This window comes from Podarcis gaigeae (assembly GCF_964106915.1).
Source record: "Podarcis gaigeae genome assembly, chromosome: 6".
NCBI lineage: Eukaryota > Metazoa > Chordata > Lepidosauria > Squamata > Lacertidae > Podarcis > Podarcis gaigeae.
In genome coordinates this window covers 48,643,222-48,664,449 of record NC_139682.1, presented here as the reverse complement: position 1 = coordinate 48,664,449, position 21,228 = coordinate 48,643,222, and the positions used below count along the sequence as shown (strand labels likewise).

Below are 21,228 nucleotides of genomic sequence, written 5' to 3'. Positions count from 1 at the left end.
CTGCACCGTTGAAACACTGCATGATTTTGAGAACTGGGGTATATGCAAAAGTATGTTCAGCCTCAGGGTCGGACATTACCCATTCAACTTTCTGCTGTTCTAATATTGAAATTGTTGTCCTTATTCTAATCTTGCCACTTGTCTATTCTCATTTCATCTACACATTTCTGATTCCTTCCAGGAATGTCTTTGACTCTCTCTCAAGAAGGTCTTTGGTTTTTTGGAACTATGAAAAAAACAGAAAAAATAAAATTTGGGGAAATGCACAGTGCTTCAATGGATGCCTTTTGAAGCCTGTTTTCCTGCAGGGGATCTTCAGACCAAGAATCCTAATTCTTGTTTAGCCTGTATCTCCCAGATGGAGTTTATTAAAGACATTTGCTTTGTGGAGATGGACTGTATGACATTCTCTAAGCTGCTTAGGTTTCTGTTGGGCCATATTTCTACCTGTGTAGCTGCTTTCTGACAGGAAATGCTGTTGCCCTGGAGCCGAGTCTCCATGGTAACACTCGCTTTTCAGACACTCCGTTGAAAATGCTAGTATGAAGAGAGCGAGACTCATACTGGAATACTGATTCAACCCAAGTGTCTGTAACACAGACTGAATTTTAATACCACTCAGCTACCCCATGGGCTAAAAATACACACCATTCATTCTCTTCATTCTCTTCCTGAACTTCGGTAAGCATCTTAAACTGACTGCTTTTGCTGTAGCTTCTGCTGAGATTCAGAATTTCTATGAATCAGCTACAATTAAGCCAGACTGGAACACGTGAAGAAGTGTCCCACCAAAGAACTGCAGACTAGATTAAGAATTTGCCATTGTTCATGGGAAAATGAAATGGGCTCTTACCGTAGGAATATGTGAGGTGCATTGTAGTTAAATATATCTAGTCTATCTAGGCCAGGAACACTGTGTACTTCTTGATTGCGTCTTGAGGCCCCAAGACCCACCCCCAAAATAAATACACATGGACACTTATATTAGTTTAAGATTTGGGGCAAATTTTTGCCACAACTTTATTGAAATTCAATCACGTGAGTGGTATTGGCTTAGGCATTGATTCCCTACTATAACTGACTCCACCTCTCAGGGTGATCATCGAATGGGGTAAACCAAACGAGGGAGCAAGGTCGATGAGGACCAACCTAAGCTCACCCCGGGGTTCCTGTGGTCCTGGCATGACCCTAGCCCCTCAAGCAGACTTCGGACGAGATCCAGGACCCCCAGATTCCTTTAACAGAATACCCAGTTCCTGGAGGGGCAGGTGATGGCCGCACCGCACCTCCCCACAACTGAGCCAATGCCCACCTTACAAGTTGTGACGATTTGCTAAGGGGTAGGCGAAAACCAAATGGCTAAAGCCAATCTGCCAAATGGAAAAAAATCCTACCCAGCCCCTGTTCCAAAATAGGCGACCCGAACCAAAGCAGGGCCAAGCGACTCTACCTAAACTAGGGAGGGTGGGCGGGTGTTCAGCCGTGCAAATGCAAGTGCCCCACTTGCATCACACTGCTGTTTTTAAAGCCCCTGGGATCATGCCCCCCATTTTAACCCTGTCAGGTGAGCTCTTGGGTCCCGAGCGCAACCAGGACCCTCTGTTACGAGGATCCCATTTCTGAGATAAATATCCTTCCATAGCATTTCTGACTGAATGCTGCAATTATTATCATTGTTATCTGTTTTTACTGTGTGGTGTGGGTATCTCATGAGAGTGCTCTTCCAGCCCAGAAGGTAATTAAACAGAACTTAACTTTTAGTGTTGGTATGACTAAAGCCACTGGGTTACATCCATAGAATCATAGATTTGTACAGCTGGAAGGGACAGGGAGGGTCATCTAGTCCAACCCCCTGCAATGCAGGAATCTTTTGCCTAATGTGGGGCTCAAACCCACAATTAAACAGTCTCATGAGATTAAACAGTCTCATGTTCTACCACCATATTTAAACAACTAAATGTTACTTAGAGTAGACTCACTGAAATAAATAGAACTATGTTGTTATTACACAGCAATAAACAAACAACACGTGCATTTAAACTAGTATAAAATAAAAAGAAGAATCTAAAACATATTCATATTTTTTTTAAAAGCAGGGTTAAAACACCCACTGAAGGAGACCACAGATAATTCAGATCCAAAGGCCTGGCAGAAAAGAAAGTCAGGTTCATTAATTTCAGTGGGTCTCCTCAGAGTAAGATCAGCATTGAATCCTCACCCATGACTTTACTTTGTCCTGCTGAAAGCAAGACCTAGCCCCAGCGAACTTCAGCTGGATCATGACCATTCATCACCTCCAGGGACAATGTCACATGATTTCATGTTGCAATAAGTTCAGGCACTGGCCTTGTTTCTAGTTTCCATCTCACTGTGCCAAGGCACAGCAAAGATGTATGGAACAAAGCTGTGGCTTTCTGCTTCTCCTTTTAAGGGCACGTGAAAGAAGGGAGAACCAGCGACCTTTGGAGAGGTAGCATGGTTAAACATGACAACCTGAACAAATTCTCTTTGGCAGTTTTCAGTTTATTGAAAGAAAATATGCTCTTTTCTGCACCGACTGCCACCACTGTTATGTCTTGCTTTAATTGAGTTCAGTTGCTCAGATCTCTGCTTCGCACCCCAGGTATTTCTGCTTGGCTGGGATTGCATCTTTGAACTCTGATAATGCCTCTTGCTTGTCTGGATGGAGGATAGAGAGGAGAGTGTGATTTGCAGGAGAGGGCAGTAGGTCGCGTGGATCTGTGCTGCTCTCCTGGCTTCCCAACACAACCGCTTGCTGCTGCTTCCCAAGGGGGAGAGGCAAGGCAGCAGGGTGCTTGGCGCAGTGGCTGGAGGGTCAGATTGGCTCTGCCGCTGAATTCACACTGTGCCAAGCTCCCTGCTGCCCTGCCCTGGAGTCATAGCTGTCAACTTACAGATTTGAAAATAAGGGACCAGCAGCCTCGAAAATAAGGGACCAGCAGCCAAAATAAGGGATTTTCCAAGCACAGGTATGTTCAACTTATGAGCCCCTCCGAGCCAAAGGCAGAAAGCCCAACCAGTAGCCAAACAAAGCCTCAAGCGGTGGTTCCCACAGCGCAGCAACTAGGCAAAGGGGATGCAGCAAGGAAAACCACCATCACCTCTCCGCTGGGAAGCGCTGAGCAAAGGCGAGTCCCCAGGCAACGCGGCTGATTTGATTGGCACAAGGCATGCAAGCTCCACCCCCCAGTCGTTCTTAGACTCCTTATTGGGTGAGCAATGCAGCCAAGCAACACAGTTGGAGCCTCCCTCCTCCCTGGCCGGCAGGGAGGAAGGGAAAGAAGCTGCTTCCTTTGAAACCTGGGAAATTTAAGGGACATCATCAATAAGGGACAGCAGCGGGACACAGCGCTGGGACAAGGGACTTTCCCACCAAATAAGAGACGGTTGACAGCTGTGCCTGGAGTTTGTCTGCAGACAGCTTTTCTGGGCCATGTGGCCAGCATAACTGAACCACTTCTGGCACACGGAACACCATGACAAGTGCCAGAGTGCACAGAAACACCGTTTACCTTCCCGCCGCAGCCATACCTATTTATCTACTTGTGCTGGTATGCTTTCAAACTGCTAGGTTGGCAGGAGCTGGGGCAAAGCACTGGGAGCTCACCCTGTAGTGCAGATTTGAACTGCCAACCTTAGGATCGGCAAGCCCAAGAGGTTCGGTGGTTTAGACCACAGTGCCACCTGCATCCCTCTTGGTAAGCAGCAGCAACCCATGGTGTTGGGAAGCTGGGAGGGCAGTGCAGCCCCACCCCCCACCTGACACTACTGTGCAAATGTGTGTGGCAATGAACCTAGTGTACAAAAGTAAAAATTACATGTGTTGCTCTGTCCACCACTGGTATGTGGTCCCCTGATTAGAACATGATGCAGAAGGGCAGATTTTGGTTGAACATTAGTAGAAGCATCTTCACAGCAACAGCAGCTCGGCAATTGAAGTAATTGCCCAGAAGCTGGGTGACCTCTCTCCCATAGGAAGTCTTGCAGCAGAGGTTGGACAGGCATGTGTGCATTTGAAGAATACGACCCGTGAGTTTTCTCCTTTCCATGCCAAACTGAAACTGATGGCATGATGTTTCTCCCATAAGGCAACAACAATCTAGGCTCGGGTTTCAGTTTCTCTCTTTGATTCTTTGCCACAAGTTTGCGATTAGGCTACACAAATACTGTCTTTCAGTTCTGATTGGGGGAAAATATGTCTTAACTGTGGACTAGAAATAAAAAAGAAAGTTGACATCTGTTTGGATTCAATCCCGTTAGATGACGGTTTGGGTTGTTTTCCTAGATCAAAAGTCTTTGTCTCATCAGCTCTTTTGAGCCCCCTTTCAAAGTACTTTTCTTTACCAAAATGTTCTCATTATATTCAGCAACTACTCACAAGTTCAAAAAACCCAGGCATGCTGAGTGAAGATTCTATTTTGGGGTTTGTGAATTCATTCCATTGCTTTCTGCGCTTTCTTCTTTTCTCTTCCTCTGTGTCTGTCTCATGGCCTTTTATCTCCTCTCCTATGCTAGCTAGCTCCCATTACCTTTTAGGTTTCACCTATTTCCTCCCTTCCTTCTCCTCCTAACAATTTCTGTAAAATTTGAACACTCTCAAAAGGCTGCTAATCCCTCTTCTGCCCAGTTTGCTTGTCCCCTTTCTTTCCCTGGGAGTTGAATCAGTACTTTTGTCTGCTTAACAAATCTATACACACTCCCCTTTGATATTGTCTAGGGGCAAATTTATCCCAAAAGACAATGAGTTACCATTTGTCCTCTAGGGTTTTGTGGCATTGAGGGAACTTTTAAGGAAAACTGTCCCCAATCTTCATAAAGAAAATACCTACTTATGTATACACACACTTAAGTGAACATTTACAAGAATCATGGGATGCCCTGGTCAACAGGGACAGAGCCCTATCCACATTTTGCTTTGAGTTGTGTGGGTAGGCTGAATGCCTGGACCCCTTTGTAATTCCTGGCTCTAGTGCATATTCAATTGCCAGAATAGACAGGTAAATCGCCTGGGAGATGAGCCATTAAAAAGTCGATGGGAAGGTAATGGGCCATTAAGAAAGCCAAATGGGAGGGGGGTCCGCCTCAACTCAGAGATAGTTTAGAAGACAAAAGAGAGTTTTGAAGTAAGTAGAGTTTTAAAGTTGAGTTTAGGATTTGGCATTTTTGCATGATGTCTGGTACATGTGACATTCTGTAAAAGGAAGCACGCTGGAGAGAGAGTCTGAACCATGGCTGAGGTTAGTTTGAGCCCAATAGTGCAGCTAAGGGAGAAGCAAGACCCTCCTGGGATGTCCGTACTGTGAACCCCTCCACCGTAGGCTCAGGTTGCATATATGTGTAAAGAAACAGCACCCCAGTCTCTGCTGTGCCTCATTTCCAAAAGGAAACATGGACCCTGTGTAAACACCTGGAATCCCTGGAATCTCACACTGCTGGGATATTGGGGTGGTGTGTAACAGTATCTTTGCAAAGGAGAAGGGTGGGGAGAAAACCATAAAAAGTTGGGGCCCCCTCTGGTGACCCTTTGGCCTCGAGGGACCCCATTAGATGCTCCACCAGGCCCAGTAGCTACCAGCTGCTGCTGAAGAACATTGTGAATGCCTTCTGGCCTTAAAGCCTGACTGGAATGCTTGATATTTTAGACACTGAATGCATATAGTTTGGGTACATCGAACCCGAACTTGAGGCTCTTGTTCCAGGAAGTAAGACCTGCAAATAAACCGAGCTGAAATATTTATTTGAGTATATAGAGGCAGTATGCAGTGTATGGGGCATTCTCTGGAATTCTTTGTCTCAGTGTGGCCATCATAAGTGAGCCATTAAGCATGGTACATTAGAACCTTTTAGTATCATCACCATGTTTCATCTTGTAATGAGCACCCGCTCTATAAAAATATTTTCAACACACAGTCAGCTCCCCCAAACAAATGCTTAGGCCCATCCCAAATCTAACCAAACACACACACACACACACACACACAATATCACTACCCCAGAAATATGTGTTTGCCTAGTCCCACGGTTCATGTTGCAACCTAGCTTTTTGTTAACATCCCACCCTGCTAGCACCGTTGGTTCATCTATGTAAGAAGGAATTTAAGGCAAACCATTTGAATTCCACTCGGCACAAGCTTTCACTGTGTTTGACAGAAGCATTCCTAAGTGCTGGTAGAAGGCAGTAAGTGTAAATGTATAAAGGAAGTAAAAAGAGTTTCCTTCCACTGCCAATCAAATTTGGCAGGCAGAGAGATTTGGAGAAGATTCAAATGACAGCTCCTAAGTCTATATGGAGATGTCAGTAATGCACGTACAATTTTGCTGGGCTATGAGATATTTACAGAGAGTTGAAAGTGTTTCCCAATATCTTACCCTTTGGTAATGAAATTGCAAAAATGTGTTTCCTTTGCAGTGGTATCTGTCGAGAATAGTAAAATGTCATGTAGGGAGCTGGTGGAACATAACCTCTGCAGAGCAACTCTTGGTAGTATAGCCAAGAGTGTTTTGGGTCACAGCAGAGTTCTGAATGTTCATGTTCTAGTCGAATCCAGGGCCTTCTAGTCTTTGCATGAGCAATTACAATTGACAACTTAAAGAAGGTTTGGATAGGTGAAAGGTAAAATAGAAATTTGAGGGTGGGGTGAGTAAGAAGAGGAAGGAAGAAGCCACAGGAAAGTTCAGGGAACAGGTGGTATACAGGAGGGAGAGGCACAGGGAATCTGAAACAGTAAGACAAGAGCACAGTCTGTGGAGTTTTGGTGCAAAAGCACTGTTTATACAAAGCAGGGAGCTTTGATCAATTCAGTATTGTTTGAGGAACAGCAGCAAACAGTGACCGTCTTACAGGGATTATACATGGTACCCAGAATCAAGTTATTTTGGCACATGAAGCACAAACTCCCCCAAGCCTTTCCACCACCCCCTGGCAATAAAAAAGAAACATACAATCATAATAAATTAAGTAACCCTTTGACATCCAAAATCAGCATCTCGAGGCAGATGCCTCATTCTGCCTAATGGAAGCATATACATAAGTAAGCATGCACAGTTGCATTTTCAGCTGTATCCTTTGAGTCACTAACCTTAGTTAATGGTTTGATTCCTCCGCCATTCTAATGTTCCTTTTATTTCACTGGTGTCAAGTTGGATTTGAATGCTGGATTGTGTTTCATGACAGATTCATTTGAGGAGCATTCTGTACTTAAATAGCTTTTATGGCATGTCCACACTGGAGTTTACTGCGTGTTTGCATTCCCATTTAATTTGTATAGTCCACATAACATTACCCTCCAACAACATAATTCTTACCTTGTAAATTTGGGGTTTACCTGATATAGGTAATCAGATAAGTTGTGGAGACTCAAGCTTCCAATCACTTCACTCAGGGTTGCAGACTATTTGTTTCATTCTTTTGGGGTGGGTGGATTAGTTTTCACTTTATGCTACTCCCCTTTCCATGTCTGCTATATCCTCATTGCTTCCATTACTTTTCTGGCTGTGCTTGGAATGATTTCCAGTGGGGTTTCTTTTTTCCCTCTTTTGATCCATCAGATTTGCACAAAACCAGAACACTGCACAAGCAAACGACATAAAAAACTCCTATGCCAGAATCATATATTGGGCAGCAGTCTGAAAAATTGTGTGCTGAGAATTTACAGTTTCTTTCATTTCTTTTCTAACATGCTAGTAGGGGCACATCACAAGCTTGTGTATACGTTTCTTTGGATTCCTCAGATTTGCACAAAACTAGAAAACTGCACAAGCAAATCTACAATTTCCTGTGCACTTTTGCATACGTCTTGGGTAGACTAGAAAGACAAAACAAGGTGCACATGCATGCCCTGTCAGTACTTAATTGGCATAAAGAAATCAACAAATCAGAAGGCGGATAGAAGCACAAAGGGGAATGCCTACTGGTCTGAACAGGAAAGATTGAAGTTGCTCTTCAGTACTCATTCAAATACATGTGGGAATGGACTACATTGGTCTAATTTGCACGGGAGACAAGTAGATAAATTGCTAAATAATGCTCAAATGTGGACAAGCCCTTCAACTTACCTGGACTTAAACCAGTGCCTTGGTCACTGAGGAAGCTGGTACCATGTACAGAGCAGCTCCCATATTTTTCTCAGGCATCGAAAGTTGCATCTGCTTACATTGATCAGCAGCAATTTTGGAAACAAGCCCTGCTGTATAATATCATTAGCACCCCAGCAATGCCTTCAATGTCATTATGGACCCAGCAGTGCAGCTTTCAGGCCATCCTGATTTACAAATGGCTTTTCTCCATCTCAGCGGGCACTATACAGTTTCTCTCTGTGCGTCAGAGAGTTTTTATCTGTAATTGAGGCTTGGCCATCAGCCACAAAGCTTGGATTGCTCAGGATTTGATGCTGTTTTTCTTTCCAGTTTAATTGAGGGCCTTGGCTTCAGATGAGCAGGGCTGGTGCCAGCAGCCAGAGAACCTTGGCAGCTCTCCAAGGTCCTTGGTCTCTAGGGCAGGGAGATACAATAAGGGCTGAACCCAGTCTGCTACTGTTGTTGCCAAAGATGGACCTCAGATCAGAGGTGAGGGACAGCTCAGTTCTGGCTCTTGTCTACAGCTTGTTGCCTTCCTGCCCGCAGCAGAGGATGAGAAGGATGCTGCTGCCGGAAAGCTGGAAAGACATTTCTCTCAGTCAAGGTCTGGCACTTGAGGTGAAAAACAGCAGCACACTCTGGAACTCGTGGATCTGGCAATCTCTCTGGCTACCAGCTGCATTCCTAGAACTACAGCACCCACTCGCGCTTCGTTAGGGTCCTCACCTTGGTCCTCCTGACACTTCCTCACAGGGTCCTCTTGATCTGGATCATTAAGGGTGCAACTGATGCTGAGAAGCAGCAGTTGTAGCCTTAGGACTTTTGCAGCTGGAGAAAGCGTGTGCCAGGGTGGGGGTGGCAGAACGCTCCCCTGTGTGTGTGTCTGTAAGATTAAAGGTGCAGGCAAGAAAAGAGTGCTCTCCCGTGTTACTGAAGCTACAGTTTCACCTCAGTTCATGGCAAGCAGCAGGGCTGGGTAGGGTTTGGGTTTAAAGCAACATTCCTCAGTTCCAGTCCCATTTCCTTCAACAACCTCAGGCTTTGTGAGAGTTAAGCCACCCGGCTGAGACACTCTGCATTTAACACAAACAGAGCAAGCTCTAGCGCTGCATTGCAATCTGTGGGAGCTGGATCCAGGTTGCTGTGTATAAGGACTCCCCAGCTATGCAAACAATCTAGCATAATAGTTTTGGGAATGAAATTGAAACCATCGGGCATGTCATCTTATACTGCCCATTATATCGAGACTCAAGAAAAGAGCTGATCGAACCGATTCTGAGGAAAATACCTCGTAGTACAGACACCTATATCAGACACCTCTTAGCTGATAAAGAGCCCAAAATTAACAGGCCTGTGGCAAAGTACTGTTACATTGCAACAAGAATAAGACGAGCAATGATGTCAGCAATGGAGTTCAAATTGTAAACATCGAAGGAACGATAATAAACAGTAGTGACATTTGAATTTAATTCTTAAAACCTTAAATGACGAAACCTGGTCATAAATATAAGCACCAATTCTGTGAATTCGCCATATTTCCACTGTTATTTGTAGCACAATACTACTTATAATGTCATATCTTTATAAATTGCTTTCCGGTCATTGACCATATTAAAGATATTTGATTTGAGTTTTGGGAAGGAAGAACTGTTAGAGTTATCGTGTGATGTAGAAACACGTAATTGTTGGGGGATGGAATAGAAAAGGGGCATGTCTGTGCTTGGCCTCTTGGCTGAATCGCACCAACCTCAGCCCCATCGCCACCACCCTGCCTGGAACTTCTCAGGCCTCCATAGGGAGGCTGCTAGCTGACTTAGCCAATTCCACTGCTGCTGATAAACAGATAGCATGCGGTGACATCCTTGTGCAAGCCCTTTCAATTAAGCAAGGCTATGAAGTCGGGTTAACACATGAAGTGAGCTGTGCAAAAGGGAGTTGGTGTGTGCCTTCGCTTTTGCTGCAAGAGCACTGCACTGATGCTGCAGGATGCAGAAGACGACCATGCCACGGGCATCAGAGTCTTCTTGGCTAGATAATTACAGTCCATATCACTGGCACAGCAGCTCAGTAGAACTTCACTCTAACGGCTAGGTGGCTTGAACCTTCCCAGTAACCCAGAATAAGGCAACAGCAGGAATACCCAAAAGTTAAAATTCAGCTCCCACATCTCTTTATTAAGATTTTTAGGTACAGTTCGACAGGAAGAGGCATGTGTACAGCACAGGAGATAATAGTACTAAATACTGTCTGGGATGCAGTAGTAGCACTGAGGGGGAAACAACATAGCGACCTCTCCAGTTTAACAGTCCTGCCTTTTTCCTGTTATAATAGTCCACAAAGCTACTTTGTCAGGACTTCTCCTCTCAACATCTCGTGGGTTCCAGTTCCCAAACAATTCCACGAATATCATTTTTAGAAAGGGAACATTTCCATTGAAGAAGTCTGGCGCACATACGGCAGAGTCTAAAAAAACAATTGCTGCAGACAATGCTTGGCACTTACATACTGAAGCATCTGCAGGAGCCTGCAAGAAAGTTATCTAAGATTAGCAACATCCATCTATGACAAGGTCCAGGAACCATTTAACTTACTACAGTGGAGCTCAGTAGCTATGCCAGCCAACAGGTCAGTTAACACAATAAAAAAGAGAGAGGATGCTGCTGCTGATGGAAGAGAGTTCAGGTGCTGGTACAGGACAAGAGCCCATGATGACACTGGCAGTGTGGAGAAACCCTGGGATGCCCGTGAGATGTTTTCACACATTGAATACACAGCAAGCAGGATTACAGCAAACAGGAAGGTCCTCCCAGCTTACATTCTCCCAGTTTACATTTCTAACAGGATAATTGCTCGAGCCAATCCCAGCTTCTAGTGACAGTCACTGAGGATTCAATAGTCCTGCAAAAACAAGCATTTTCAGATTCCGTCCCGGCAAAAGATTCCAAAAAGGGGGAAAAGAAAAGAAAAGGGGGAAAATAGTTTTCCAATCAATGCTTCGTGTATGCTTGTCTCTGTGTCCCATGACAAAAGCTTTCCTCGGGGCTGGTTAGACAGGAAGGCATCTTTTCAGCTCTTTTGATTTAAGAGACCTGGCACTGAAAACACTGTTAGATACTTTTTTTCCCTCCCATTGATTCCTAGACATGAATGGCTTATAAAAAAACCAAAAACATAGTAAGGGAGAAAATCAGAGCTGTGCGCTGGAGAATCCAGAGGTGCTTCAAAGGGAAGAGCGGTGGTGAGTCATTCGGCCTTCTAAAGGCTGGAGAAACTGCCCAGACAGCACATATGGTAGCTTGGCTGAGTCAGAGGGAGAAGACAAAAGCTCAGTGGAGACTGACAGCACCATGCCGAAGCAACCACAGAGAGGGTTAAAGCATTGTTACCCTACCTGTATGCCCCCGACCCTGGACAAATGCCTACTAACACCATATTATCATTGTATAGACAAGAAGTAGGACCTTCCAATGAATAAAAATTGTTTTCATAGTAGCATCTGTCCAAAGCCAGGACAGACTCCATGCTTCAGACCTCATGTAAGGATTTTGGAGCATGTATATTTCTGTACAAGACACTAGTTCTGCACAGAGTGACTATTCTTGATGGAACTTCAGGACAGTGTTGAATCAGCCTAGGTACTAGGCATGCATGCCGAAAGTACATACCCTTTGATGCCTAAAAGGGGTGCATGGGGCTGGGGGCGTTGTCTGAGCTTGATAACTCTGCTGTAGATATTAGGTATTAAAAAAGTAACGTCAATAAATGCTCTTATAACACACTGCCTTTCGCTGAGGACGCATGTAATTTCTCTACCTGATTCCTCTGTGGCTTGAGCACTGCATTCTGCACTCTGGTTAGGCTGTGATTTGCCCCCTGGACTGAGCCCACTAAAAATATGCAGGACAAACAGCCTGAGATTACATCCTAGACAGGTATCCCAATTATGCCAACTGAGGGGTCAGATTGCCCTTACTTTGAGTAGCAGAATATTTCAGCACTACCCATCTGACTATTTCATTATACAATATTTCAAAGCTTTCCCCCTTGTTAATTATACAGAAAGGTCATGTATGAACAGAATATCTCTCCCTCCCCCCACCCCACCCCCTCTCTCACACACACCCCAGTTGAATGAAATGAAATTGGGGCTTAAGAGCTCCTGTAAATTGCAGCAGAGGCTGCTTGGGAAGTCAGTTGGAAAGACACTTGTCAGTTACAATGCCTATATCAATCAATAATCACTGTTGGTCTAGTTTCTATACCATTGATTCAAGAATTGAAGGAAGGAAGGAAGGAAGGAAGGAAGGAAGGAAGGAAGGAAGGAAGGAAGGAGAGAGAATTTATTTTAATTATAAATTGTTTTGAAGCAGCTTATATTAGATATTAGCAGGACCTGGTCAGGTAGTAGAGCTGGATATATAAAGCAAAGGGACATCAATAGAACAGAATTGTCATGTTCTTTCAGAGTGGTGTTTTGGTAGGAATTTTGAAAACATTCTCATAGCTTTTTTATATTTAGAGTAAATGTTGAAACAATTCTGATATTTGACAATGCTATAAACAAACAAAATGGAAATATTTTGCACATCTTTAGCAAAAGGGCCCGTTTGAGGCAACTATTTCTCATCATATTTCAGGTACGAGAATTGAAAGTGAAAACGCTTACAACAAACAGCTCCTACCCTCCCTTTTCTGAATGACTGTGAACCAGACAGTAATAGATAGAATATGCCTCTTGCAGAGAATCTATTTGGATGAGAAGAAATTATTGCCTGGATTCCCCTCAATTTACAAGCCAGATACTTAGGTGTAGAGAAATGGAGTGGCTTGCCCAAGCTTTTATGGCATTCAGTCAATAATTAAATGCCAATATCTGGATTTTTCATCCACAGCCTTAATTGCCAGGCCGGTCTTTGCTTGGAATCCACTAATGGTTATCCTTCTGTTACTGATATCACAGCACAGTCAATTATGAGAAGAATAGCTTTCAGTGTGTTCATAACCCTTTTTACAGATGTAAGTGTGTGCCATTAACAGCTTTATAAGAGCTATCCAGCAAGCGCTGCTCTCCCCATCATTGCAGCTTTTTGCTGGGTAATGCTTCTTCTGCTGAATTTTGCCTGTCATACTTCTTTGGGGAGGCATTAAGCAAAACCAGGGTGAAAGCAGCAATCGTGTGCATGAACATGAACATTAATAGAGTATCTTCTGCTTCAAGCTTTCATGGGCTTTTAATCTGGCCATAGTCAGAAGTAGCTATGGGTAGATTGACACAAAGAATCACAGAACTGTAGAGCTGGAAGGGACCCTGAGGATCATTCAGTCCAACCCCCTGCAAGGCAGGAATATGCAGCTGCTCCATATGGGGATCAAACCTGCAACCGTGGTGTTATTAGCACCCTCTAACTAACCGAGCCATGCATCATTAATGTCACATCTCTTGAAGACTAAACACTCTCATTTGCATCTGGCTGTGCGAACTTCGTGGATCAAAAATTCTGGTGTTTGTGATCTGACGTCTCTGCCACGGTGTTTCATTTGCAATGGCTGTTTCACACATAAAATGCACCGTGTGGTGTGCAGCCATCAAGTGATGAATGTGTGGACTTGCTGCAAGCTTATTGGGGCCTCTACCAGGAAAGAGGCTTCCCACGCAATTCTGCTGTTGCTTATAAAAATGAAGAGGAACCTCTCCTCACTCAGCAGGACAGAGAGGCTCTTTTGGTACCTCAGCTGGCTATCTGGATTCATAGGTCTTAGTAGCAATGACAACACTGATGTTAAGACTCAGTATTTGACATATTGAGACTCCAAAATACTAGGGCTGCTTCACACCCAATGTTTTCCCTACAGGGGTAGAGTGAGGAAAGTGTGAACCAGAGATGGGGAAACTGTGACCCTCCAGATTGGGTTGGATTCCAACTCCCAGCCAGCATGGGCAATGGTGAGGAATGCTAGAAGTTGTAATCCAGTAACAACTGGAGGGCCACAGGTTTTCATGTGTGAAAAATGCACACATGTAGTTTTAGCCACATGCTTGGAAGCTGTTGCAAGATGCAAATTCCAAGCAAATGTACATGTAGCAAAAGAAACACTTGTGCCATTTCCACACACAATGTTGTAGGTATCCCCTTCCTCCAGTCTGTTTATAAAAATGTAATAAAAAATGTAATAAAAATGTAATAAAACCCTCACCCAAACAATTTGAAGGAAACACGAACCCCATTTAAACTCCTGGAATCCCTGGAATCCTGCATTGCTCAGAGATTGCGGTAGCATGTAACAATATGCATTTTTGTACATATTCCTTGGCCAGAGAACTGCATTGCAAAATTCAGAGAAGTGCACATTTCAAAGGATGACTGCCCTTTGGTTTGCATGTTGTTTGTAAAGTGCAAAATCAGGTAGGCTTGCCTTTAAATGTGAACTGAAATGTGATTTACAAAAGCAAAGCAAGCAGACCCAGTCAAAGTGCAGGTAAGGAGAATTCCAACATTATCCCCTTGATTGCAGTGGCAGTTGCAATGGCACAAGTAATGTAACTTCAAAAGAAGAATACTAGTTATAGTAATTGGGAGGGCAGACAGCATAAGAGACTGGCTAGATCAGATCAAAGGCCTACCTAGTCCAGAATCCTCTTCCCACAGTGGATGACCAGGTGCTTATGGGAAGCCCACAAACAAGACTCTCCAGCTCATGAACCCCAGCAACTGGCCTCTGAACCCCTGTTGGTAGTATCAAACCATTTGACTAATAGCCTCATCCTCCATTAATTTGTCTGGTCTCCTTTTATAGCCAACCGGAGACGGTCCCTGTCATTGGGTTAGACCACTTACGCACAAGGTTTTCCCTGAATGCATGCATGCGTATGCACCAAATCTGAGTCCACTTCCTGCTCTGAACTGACCCGGGAGAGCTTTCTATGTAGTGTAAGAATAACTCCATCACCAAGGACAGGCACTTCCTTCTTGGTATAGAAGTGTATTAACTTTCCCAACTAGCACGTCTTTCTTGTTTTATGGGCTTAAGATGCTTTCCCAGGTCAGCTCCTCTGGGACTGCTCTGCATTCAAACCTCAGTCACTTGACACATTTGTAGCTGATTGGTTGCAGGCAGCTGCATCCTGTTCCCAGGGATGGGTCAGGAGATCAGCAGTTGCATGGGTGAGTGTGGCCTTTCCCAAGGGATGAGAACTAATCCATCTAAATTAGCAGGGAAGGAAATACCTTTCGTGTTCAGTGGCCTGGACACAGTTTGAAATTAGCAGGTTTAGCATAGCATGCCTAAAAAACATCTCTCTTGCTCCCCTTCCTGATAAGTCTCAATAAAAGTAGGTGAACCTGAAGATCGATTTAGAGCTTTCGGACTAGCAAGACAGCGGTGAAGTGCTCTACCTGCAGATTCCACTTTTGCCATTTTTACTTTGTACATCAGCTAGAGGCGGAGTATTCAGGGCTCTCAGCTCAATTCAGGCAACTAAGTTTTCTCATGCCAGGAAAGGTATCCCTGCCAAAATAAACAGAAGCAAACCCAAGGCGGATGGTCCCAGTAAAACTGAGTCACATGTCTCACACGTGATGGATTGTTGTGCACTGCCCAGACCTGTGAAGACTGCACCACACAGTGATGCCAAAGCAAGCAAAAACTACGGCAGCCAGATAGCTGAAAAGTAAACATTTATCTTTAAACTGATCACTCAACTAGAAGGCGAAGTAGCTGCAGATGCTGCTGGCTTTTGTTGGCCCTCCCCACTCCACAGCCTCCTGTGGGGTATCCATGTAGCCCTGGCTGGTGCTGTAAGTGGGGTGGGGGAAGAGTGAAAGGCAACAAGGGGGAAACGTAAGATCAACCACTGTCTTTCACTTGATCTGTACATTTAATGGTAATTGCTCGTTCTCTGGGTTGCAGTCTGGCAACCCCTCGAGGCCACATCTTGATCACTTGAGTCTTTTTTCACCTTTGTGCGTTGGTGTCAGGGGAAAACATTTCAGATAAATAAACTTAAAATTGCAGCCTTCACCAAAAGACAATGATGAGGGAATGGAGGTTGTGTAATCCCTCTTTTGTGGCTTTAACTCTGTGCCTGTGGCCTTCCATTTTATTCCATGGAAGTTTCTTCTTAACTTTAAATTTTCCTCTCACTGTGTCTCTTTGGGGAGGCTCATTCTAAGGAACATTTTGCACTGCCATTGTGTGGATATTACAGACAGACCTCACATGTTATGTGCTTGAGAAGGAGAGCAGGGCAGGGTGGGGAGCAAGACCTATTGATTTATCAACAGCGAGGAGGCTTCCAATAAGCCTCTTGGTATCTCACTCCCTAATTCTGGTTTTTGTTCTCACAGCAGCAGGGCTATTAGTCATGCTTTATATACCAAGTTGCATAATGCCAAGTCTAAAAATTGCATAGCAGAGCTGCATGTCAGTTCTAATAAGCGCTGCCTGAAACAATATTATCCTTGCTGATTAGGAATGCTTGGTCCACAGAGGATTTTCCATGTCAAATAGCAACAGGCTTGTCCTTGTTCAAACAGAAATCAGATTCAGACCCCCGGCTATCTAACACCAGAAAGCCAATAACAGAAGCCACCTGGCTATGTATCGCCCAATTATGGCTCCTAAACCCACTTGGGTGCTCCCACTCATTTGTTCAGTGCCAAAGACCCTGCGAAAACAACTATGAAAATATTTTCCACATACGTTTCAATCCCAGTGTCCTTTTCAGGTTTCCTGCAAGCACCTTTTACAAGCACAGAAGTGGAATGGTGAAGGAGAAGGCTCATTGGGGTAATTTAATTGGACTTCCTGCCTGACAAAGGCCACAGCTGTCTCATCAGTAACGAATAAGCTGCTTGTGACTGTGCTAAACCCCTAGTCCTCAGGGCAGACACACACACCTCATTTTACCCTTGACTGCTATATTAACAGATAATTGCAACTCATCTATGGGGATCTGGAAGCCTGCATTTAAATGAGACTAAGCAGGAATTTTCTACAAGTTGGCAAAAACCTATCAAGGAACATATGCAGCAGCCCAGCTCCACAAAATGTCAGACCACAAAACCACCACTGTGTATGCTGGCCTACCAGGGCCTTGATAAACTTTCTAGGTTCCCCCTTCCTCCCTGCTTTCATTGCCTGTCTGGGACTGCAAAAGCAGAGGTGTTTTATGCACCCAATAGGCCACAGTATGAAGCTGGAGGTCTGTGGTGGACTTTGGGGGTGGGAATTGTGAGTTTTGCAGAGGTGCTCTAACAAAACACAACCGGCTGCTTCCTTTGTTGTCCTCCCTAACCATTGAAATGTAAGCTTCTGAGGGAGCAGGGAATTTTCATTTTTGCTATGTTAATAGACTGCCCCGCATAAAAACAAGACATAATGAAACTAAGGACTTTGTCCAAAGTAGCACTAAGAAAGACTCCCATCAGCACAAGGATTTCTGCTTGTGCAGCAGAACTTTGCCCTCTCTACTGCCTCCATAGGTCTCCTAAAACTGTTTTGGGGTTCCCCAAACCTTCCGGTGCAGATCTATGGATGGGGCAGGAGGAAGAGGAGAGAAGTTCCATTGCACAAGGGAAAATCTTTGTACTGATGGAACACCTTAGTTGAATACCACTGAAAGTTGGATACCTCCCAGCCCCGCAACTTGCTCAAAAGCTATTTTTCAACTCACAGGTATGGCAGGTAGGAAGGCAGCTAATAGAAATGAGGGTGTGTAAAAGTGCATAGGAGTTTGTTTATGTATGTTCAGCATTAAAAAACCCAGGGCACTGGACAGGAGCTTCAAGTCACACTGATTTTTGTTTAAGTTCCAAGGTCAAGGGGATTTTCACTGAGCGGCACCCTTTTCTTTCCATGTTTCTGAGTTATGTCCAAATGGCAAAAAGTTCTGGCTAACCAGCTACCAAATGTTTCAATCCACAGGGTTGTCCACAGCATTGTTCATTTGGGGATCAGTTCTATGCTACTGCACCCAGATGAAAGTGCAAGCAGCATGATCTAAATGCCTTGCCTCAACTGGGCATCTACAGAAGCATCTACATATCAAGAGCTGGAAGTCTGTACCACCTCCACTGGTCACAGAGGAGACCCACAGTATACAAGAGCAGTGGCGTAGCGTGGGTTGTCAGCACCCGGGGCAAGGCAAGTAATTTGCACCCCCTAACCCATGGATTTGCGCCCCCTAACGCGTGGATTTGCGCCCCCTAACCCTAACCCCCAGATGTTGCGCCCGGTGCGGCCGGGCCCCCCTGCACCCCCCATGCTACGCCACTGTACAAGAGCAATGTGGGTGATAAGATGTGAAGCAGAATAAGGCTCCTGTATATAGATTATTTGGGTTTTATGCAGCCCTCGATGTTAAGTCATTCCTTTTGGATGAGCAAAAGATGGAAATGTAGAAACTAATAAAAAAGAAAACAAATTTCAGCAAGGGTAAAAAAAAACATTTGCTGATTCAACTCAGTAGTGCTTTAAAAAACCTATTGAAAATACCCCAAATGGTGGTGTCATAACAAAACAGAAGGAATTAACAAAGCTGACAGTTGATTATTTAAATATGATTGGGCAAACTACACCTCCTACAATTATATTAAAATTAAATTAATCAAGGATGCTATTTCACCTCCCACATCTGATCAGATTGCACTCTTGTGCACACCTGTGGTGGACCGTTTTTGCCCAATGGGTGAAAAAGCCCTGAGTGTACCTTGATAGCATTTCAGCAAGTGCAATTTGACCTGCATAACTGTTAAGGTTCCAAATGCCACACCCTCCTTTGGATTTGATCACCTGTAGTGCACCCAATCCCTCAAATGCATGCTTGTGTGACTTCTGACTTGCAAAATTGGCCTTATTCCACATCGGGGTGCTATGCAGCTGAGCCAATTACAAATAATGATATTCTTCTCAGATACACCAGAGTGATGACAAAGAAGCATGTATCATTTCTCTGATCAGCTGAATCCTATTTCTCTCCAATGAACAGAGTGTGCAGTATTAAGCATATTTACTGCATGACTCACAAAGTGTTGAGAATGGCAAGCTTAATAGGTAAATGAATACACTTAATTTTTAAAAATTGCACAAGTGCCAAGTATGCCCCTATGGAACAAGTGCTTGACAATCCTGCCGGATGTAAGCAGCGGATTATTCACTGGCGTAGTGCAGAGTTCATTCAGAGCTACCAAAGCACAGGAATTACAGGCTGATGGAAGCCTCTATCTTTCACCTTCCTCAAGTTTCAGAAACAGGAAGCTCAGCCACATCCGAGAATGATTTCCATTTGATGTTAAAGGGATGTGTGCAGCTAGAAAGCAGAAGCTGAGGAATCTTCTGGCTCAGGCCGTCTAGAAATCCTTGATCAGTCTGCACCAACGTGGTCCCCTCCAAATGCTTTGGACTAAAGCTCCCATAAGCCACAGCCAACATGTCCATGCTAACTGAGGTTGGTGGGAGCTGCAGTCCAAGATAACAGGATAACTCAGTTGGTTAGAGCTTGTTGCTGACAATGCCAAGGTTGCAGGTTCAATCCCTGACTGCTGCATATTCCTGCATTGCAAGAGCTTGGACTATATGATCCTCAGGCTCCCTTCCAGCTCTAGGATTGTATGAGATAGCTAAGAGGCATCACAGGGGCAGCAGGTTTGACTACCATTGCAAGGCAGCAAAAGGAGAGGCATCCCCTGTGCCACATTCTCACCTGTCTGCCCTGTGGCAGCCTTAAGTGTCCTGCTGTTTGTTTGTGTCTGTACTGTACTTTGCAATGGTAATAAGTATCAGCAGTACAATATTTGTGTGTTTGTTTGAGAGTAGGCAGGAGAGGAGGATGGGCAAAGAGAGCAGTGGGGGAAGAGGGAGGGTGTAGAAGGAGGGGATGTGTAGCATGACAGAGCCCAGCCTCTTAGGCATTTCCATTTTACACAGCATAGATGGGAAGTAATAATCAGAATAAAAGGTTGGCAGCTCAATTTTTGTGCCTAAAGCTGTGTCCAAACAATAGCTCTCCATGGCATAAGTTCAGCTTTCATAAGCTAAACTGTTAGCGTGGGAAGCAAATGGAGCAGGTGTTTTGAAAAGACAGCTATCCTTTTTTAAAAAATAGGCTCACTTCAAATTGTATACCTTATGCTGGCATACACCAGCCACTGTCATAGTTATATCTCCACAAGCCTTTGGACCCAGGGGTGGGGGATTTGTGGTCCTCTAGATGCTGTGGACTCCAACTCCCATCAGCCTCAGCCAGTGTGGCCAACAATCAGGGATGATGGGAGTTGTAGTTCAACAACATCTGGAGGGCCACAGGTTTCCCAGTCCTGCTTCAGACTGTGCTTGCAGTTGTGCTATTTCCATGGTATGACCTAGTTTTGAAATGGATGCCATCAAACTAACAAAACTAACAAAATGAATTTCAATAGGGACAAATGTCAGGTTCTGCACTTAGGCAGGAAGAACCAGCTGCACAAATACAAGATGAGGGACACCTTGCCAGTAGTACATGTGAAAGGGATCCAGGGGCCTTGGAAGACAACAAACTTAACACAAATCAACAATGTGATGCAGCAGCAGCAAAAAAACAAAAAAATGAATGCTATTCTAGGATGCATCAATAGAAGTATAGTGTCCCAGTCAAAGGTAGTAATAGACCACACCTAGAATACTGTGGCCCGTTCTGGGCACCACCCTTTAAGGAGGACATTGACAAGCTGGAATGTGTGCAGAGGAGGGCAACCAAGATGATAACAGGTCTGGAAACCAAGCCTTATGAGGAATGGTTGAGGGACCCATGGATTCAAGTTACAAGACAGGAGATTCCAACTAAACATCAAGAAGAACTTTTTGATAGTAAGAGCTGTTCCACAGTGGAACAGACTCCCTTGAGAGGTGGTGGACTCTCCTTCCTTGGAGGTTTTTAAGCAGAGGTTGGGTGGCCATCTGTCATGGTTGCTTTAGCTGAAATTCCTGCATTGCAGGGGGTTGGACTAGATGACCCTCGTGGTCCCTTCCAATTCTGTAATTCCATGACTCCAATTCACAACCAACCTGCATCGACCTGGAAATGCCAGAACCAAAAAGCCGTATGGTGTTGGAATACACTTATACTGTACCAGACTGCACTTATTTGCATTTTCT

At 44.5% G+C, this 21,228-nt stretch overlaps 2 protein-coding genes across 10 annotated transcripts in view; both read right to left on the bottom strand.

The window, feature by feature from the left end:
- The window catches only part of SLC6A17 (solute carrier family 6 member 17), a 151,837-nt gene that overhangs the window by 65,760 nt on the left and 64,849 nt on the right, over positions 1 to 21,228 (bottom strand). The window lies entirely within an intron of this gene.
- Positions 1 to 21,228, bottom strand: part of KCNC4 (potassium voltage-gated channel subfamily C member 4) — a 60,411-nt gene that overhangs the window by 18,679 nt on the left and 20,504 nt on the right. Inside the window, exon 4 of one of the 9 annotated variants that reach the window (XM_083745202.1) lies at positions 10,245 to 10,995. The exons of 3 other annotated variants lie outside the window; for them this stretch is intronic. In XM_083745202.1, the coding sequence (XP_083601328.1) occupies positions 10,976 to 10,995 (20 nt within the window). In that variant the 3' untranslated portion in view covers positions 10,245 to 10,975. Of the gene's footprint in view, positions 1 to 10,244; positions 11,398 to 15,778; positions 15,892 to 21,228 lie in introns of those variants that run through there. 5 more of the 9 variants (XM_083745198.1, XM_083745203.1, XM_083745201.1 and 2 more) reach the window with 5 other exon arrangements.